The sequence below is a fragment of the Cebidichthys violaceus genome, unplaced genomic scaffold, assembly GCF_023349555.1.
Source record: "Cebidichthys violaceus isolate CVI_PGR_0920_01 unplaced genomic scaffold, fCebVio1.0.p SCAF_44, whole genome shotgun sequence".
NCBI classification, from domain to species: domain Eukaryota; kingdom Metazoa; phylum Chordata; class Actinopteri; order Perciformes; family Stichaeidae; genus Cebidichthys; species Cebidichthys violaceus.
In genome coordinates, this window is record NW_027176639.1 from 1,678,386 (window position 1) to 1,683,385 (window position 5,000).

At 50.3% G+C, this 5,000-nt stretch overlaps 1 protein-coding gene across 2 annotated transcripts in view; it reads left to right on the plus strand.

Annotated features, from left to right (window-relative positions):
• The window catches only part of aspscr1 (ASPSCR1 tether for SLC2A4, UBX domain containing), an 11,484-nt gene that overhangs the window by 1,750 nt on the left and 4,734 nt on the right, over positions 1–5,000 (plus strand). For both annotated transcript variants that reach the window (XM_068728998.1, XM_068728999.1), the window contains exons 4-13: positions 380–480; positions 1,199–1,256; positions 1,445–1,518; positions 1,598–2,159; positions 2,342–2,398; positions 2,558–2,697; positions 3,460–3,541; positions 3,697–3,763; positions 4,129–4,191; positions 4,899–4,951. In XM_068728998.1, coding sequence (XP_068585099.1) covers positions 380–480; positions 1,199–1,256; positions 1,445–1,518; positions 1,598–2,159; positions 2,342–2,398; positions 2,558–2,697; positions 3,460–3,541; positions 3,697–3,763; positions 4,129–4,191; positions 4,899–4,951 — 1,257 coding nt within the window. The remainder of the gene's footprint in view (positions 1–379; positions 481–1,198; positions 1,257–1,444; positions 1,519–1,597; positions 2,160–2,341; positions 2,399–2,557; positions 2,698–3,459; positions 3,542–3,696; positions 3,764–4,128; positions 4,192–4,898; positions 4,952–5,000) is intronic.

Genomic DNA, 5,000 nt, shown 5'->3' on the forward strand with positions numbered 1-5,000 from the left:
CAGCGGTTGACGGCCAGAGAGCTCTTTCATCTCCGCCGGTGAGCGCCGGGCTTTCTGTGCCGGATGACGCGGTTGTTGATTAAACATAAACAAGTGTTAGAATGAGTTCAGAGAGAGAAGGAACAACTCGCTCTGGTGTTCCTCACTTCCTGACTGAGGTAGGCCCACATGTGCAGCTTAATCACATTCGATTATCAAATAATTCTCTTCCTGCAAAACGGCTCAAGACTGTAGAGCCAAGAACGTACGACTGGCCACCGAGAGAGAGTTTAAACTTCATGTAGTGAAGCGTTCCTTCAACATGAAAGGTGAAGATGCTCTTCATTCTTTACAGGCGTCTGAACTGAAGTGTGTGTGACTGTGCTTCCATGTCCCTCAGGTGAGGATCGCACTACAGATGGAGGACGGCTCTCGGCTCCAGGGTTCCTTCTCCTGTGGACAGAGTTTGTGGGAACTGCTCACACATTTCCCTCAGATCAGGTGTGTGTGTGTGTGTGTGTGTGTGTGTGTGTGTGTGTGTGCGCTGTTGAACATCTTTCTTTGTGAGGACCAAACTGAGAACCAACGGGTTCTTCACAGGTTCTTCACAGGGCTGTTCGACGGTTAAGAATATTGGTTTGAGGGTTTTTGTTAGAATTAAGTTGCAGGAATACAATTTCTCACATTTCACTATATATTGACAACACACAGCACTGGTAAGTTGCCTGAGATGGTCCTCACAAGTATGGACATTTGTGTTTGCCTTTACTGTCCATTTGTCTGGAAAATGAAGCTGTTATTCTTACGCACGCACGCACGCACGCACGCACGCACGCACGCAGCTGTTACTCAGCAGTTCCAGCTGTGCGCTCCCAGGTGCTCCTGCGTCCGTCCAGCCTTCATCTCATCTCTATTAACTGACGTCACTCCAGATACTGATCCTTTTTCACAGAAGTTGCTTTTCCATGAAACCAGTATTGGCTCCACAGCAGCGTGACGCTTTTCAGGGCTGTGGAGAACAACAGTAAAACATTTATGGTTCAGTTTCTACAGGGGGTTGTGCTCGCGTGGGTTCCTCATGCAGACATTCCTCATCCAGACGTTCCTCATGCAGACGTTCCATTTTAAAGTCACAGAGCTGAGGAGAAGCCACGTCTGTGTTTAAATCAGTCGCCTTTAACTTTAATCTGTTCTTCTATTTGTTTCCACCTGGTTCCAGTGTGTCCAATTGGTCCGAGTCAGGCTCCACCCCCGTGTGTGTTTACATGAGAGACGAGGTATGCAACGTTCCTTTAACTCCATTTTACAAGAACATGAAGTGACTTTTATGAGTGCTAAGGTGTGTGTGTGTGTGTGTGTGTGTGTGTGTGTGTGTGTGTGTGTGTGTGTGTGTGTGTGTGTGTGTGTGTGTGTGTGTGTGTGTGTGTGTGTGTGTGTGTGTGTGTGTGCGCGCGCGCGCGCGCAGGTGAGTGGTGAAGAAGCCCTGAAGAAGGCCACTCTGAGGTCTCTGGGTCTTACAGGAGGAAATGCCATCGTCAGGTGCGTTGCTACAACAAACTGCACACAAACTCATTTTAACTTGAGACTTCACAATGAAGCTGTTGTGTGTTTGTTTCAGGTTTTTACTGAAGAAGAACAAAGCACCGGGACAGGATGATGGCGAAGAAGCCACCGAGACGGCTGCTGTGCCAACCGCACCTTTTGCCAAGGACCCCCCCCCGATCCCGCCGCCTCAGCCCGACCCCGCCCCCTCAACCACAGACGTGACGAAGAATAATCCAGGCCCCCGCCGGCAAATCGAAGCCCACGTTGCTCCATCTCCCGCCTCCGCCGCATGCAGCAAACTTCCCACCCAACAGGGAGAGGTTCCAAACTCCCAGGATGCAGTGCGGCCAAAGAGTCCTCCCGTCGGGAGAGGAACGCCGGAGGAGGATGGCGAGGAAGCGGGGCCCTCGGGACTGAGCTCTCACCCGTCTTCTTCCTCCTCCTCCTCCTCGGCTCCCTCGGCTCCTTTTGTTCCCTTCTCTGGAGGCGGTCAGCGCCTTGGGGGTCCGCGGGGCGGAGCAGCGGGACGCTCGCTATCTTCGTCCTCGTCGTCCTCGTCTCTGTCGGCTCCGACTGCAGCAGTAGAATCACCAAAAGCCAAGAAAGCAAAACCCAGCCACGGTTCTAGCACCAAGGTGAGTCAAATCAGTCCTGATATTTTATTTTAGGGTTAATTAAAAAGATTATACTCGTATTATACTCATTGGCAGATTCTTTTTATTTGATACAAGCAAATCACACATCATTGTCCTTTGATTGACGGGTATTTATCGACCCAGAAACAAGTAACCGAGTAGAACTTCTGTTCCTCTCACAGCGTCAAACAGGCAAGCAGCCGTACGAGGACATGGACCAGGGGGAGGAGTTCTTGGAGGTAGAAGCATTTATTTCCTGTCAGATCTTCCTGAACCTGTTCCCCGTCTGTTTCTCCTCGTTGTGTGTTCCATCATCTTCATCACACAGAACCTCTGCTTCAGTACAAACCGTCTTTTAAGTCTCCTATCCTTTCCCTTCCCTCGCTCCCTGTCCTCAGCCCGTAGAGAGGGAGCCTCTCGTCTACCACCTGGACGCCATGTCCCGTCACTCCGAGGACCACCGAGACCCGCCGGACGAGTTCTTTGAAGTGACGATGGATGACGTGCGTAAGCGCTTCGCCCAGCTGAAGAGCGAGAGGTGGGAGAAGGAGGCGGATGGAAGCGGTCGGGTGACTTTGGGTCAGAGGACTGTGTGTGATATTTAGTATAAATACCTTGTTGCTGCAGAAACGCGTCTGGATCAGATGTGTTTGTGACAGATAATTAGTCCGTTTGGCGTTCGGTCCTGCGGTGTTTTTGTCGATGTTCAACCCGTAATTGCAGAATACCACAGCAGTGATGAGAGGCCATCGGCGGGAGGATAACAGGCAGCGCTGCGTGCGTTTTGAACTTTGTTTTGTTTTTTATTTATTGTGAGTTTGAAGGTTTTTTTGTATTTATTTATGAGCGCGTCTTCAAAACAGATGCGGTGCTCTGTGGATGTGGCTCCACCAGACTCCAGCTGCCGACACGCTGTGTGTGTGTTTGCAAACATTTACTCGTTTAGAACTACAAAAGCTTCTCAACGCGGCACACGGGGAGCAATTAGCGAGCCCGTTCTGTGGAGACGTCTGTCCTCCGGCCGTCGGGCGGAGACCTCGCCGTCCTTTAATCTCCGTCTTCTGAGCCGGCCTCCTCGCGGCTGCGCTGCTACCGTGTCGATGACTGCAATTACCAAAGGGGGGAATTAAGCCGACCGCAGCGATCCGTCTCTGCCTCTGTCACGCACAGGCGGCCACACACGAGCAAGGGGAGAAGACCAAGCGCCGTCTGCTCGGCGGCCCCGCCGTCCATTCCTCCGTTTGCTTTTTGTTTTCTCAGCGCTGTTCCTTTACGAGTACGTCTGTCTGCTTCTCCCCAGGAGGCTGATGGAGGAGGCGCCGCTGATGACCAAGTCCCTGAGAGAAGCTCAGATGAAGGAGAAGATGGAGAGATATCCTAAAGTACAGACAAACGATCGCTATCCTGTTGTTTGTGTCAAATATACAGGCTCTGTGTAACCCACTGTGTGTGTGTGTGTGTGTGTGTGTGTGTGTGTGTGTGTGTGTGTGTGTGTGTGTGTGTGTGTGTGTGTGTGTGTGTGTGTGTGTGTCTCCAGGTGGTCCTGAGGGTCCAGTTTCCAGACAGACATGTTCTACAAGGCTTCTTCAGGCCTCTCGAGACAGGTGTGTGTGTGTGTGTGTGTGTGTGTGTGTGTGTGTGTGTGTGTGTGTGTGTGTGTGTGTGTGTGTGTGTGTGTGTGTGTGTGTGTGTGTGTGTCACAGCCACAGGTATGGCTGCAATGTTGGAGCTGCTTGCGGCTCCTTCACCACATTTATGACTGTAGCCACAGCAGAGTGACAGGGAGACAGAAATAATGAGACAGGTCTGTAATTCCAGGGATTAAATCCACCTCAGCCCCAACAGCAACACAACAACACGTCTGAGGGGAATTCCATGTGAACAATGAGCGGTCCTCCACACGGGGACGGAGGACGGAGGACGGATAGATCAGCTTGTTCACCATTAAGTGTGTTTGTTTTGTGTCCAGTTGGTGCTGTGAGGCATTTTGTGAGGAGTCACTTGGAGGATCCTCAGCTCAGTTTCTACTTGTGTAAGTCTCATTTTACGTTCCCACTAATTCATCACAACATATATACATATATCTATATCTCCACCATTGACAATCGTTTCTACCAGCTGGCTCAGTGACCTGACTGGTAGTGACATCACCTGACATGAACACACGTTTCAAACTTAGTGTTCTTTGGGAACAGTTCAGAGAAAGTAGTTCCGGTTAAGTCCAAGAAACGGGAGAATTGTAAAGGTTGTGAAGGAGCCGAAACCACGTTCTCCCTTTACACCGGCTCACCCGAAGGATTCTGTAGTCAAAGCCCGTCCCATCGTCTGACCGCTGCAGTTTGTTTAATGATCATTCCCAAAATGTAATTGGTGGCTCATCAGAACCGCCAACACTATGAAAAAAGGACCCAGTTTGTATAAAAGTGGAGTTATCTTTGTAAAGCACATTGTTAATGGTGTCTCCTCGTACATCAGAGGTGTCTAATCAGACCAGCTGTGCTCAGAGTGAGACACGCCTTCTGTCTACACTTCAAAGTGTTTCCACCATCTTGCTCTTCTTCCTACTTCCCCTGAAAAGCTGCGACATGAAGTCAGTTGTCCTCTCGCACAGTTTGTAGGTTAACAAATAGTCCGTCTGTGAGCATCGCTCTCAGATTCATTCATTCATTAAAGTCACTCGCTGCTCAGTTTAACTTTCAGGGTTTGAGTGACGTTCCCTCTTTCTGAACTTCCTTTCAGTCATCACCCCCCCCAAGACCATCCTGGACGACCCGTCAGACACTCTGTTCCAGGTAGGTGTTCAGGCAACACACACACACACACACACACACACACACACAC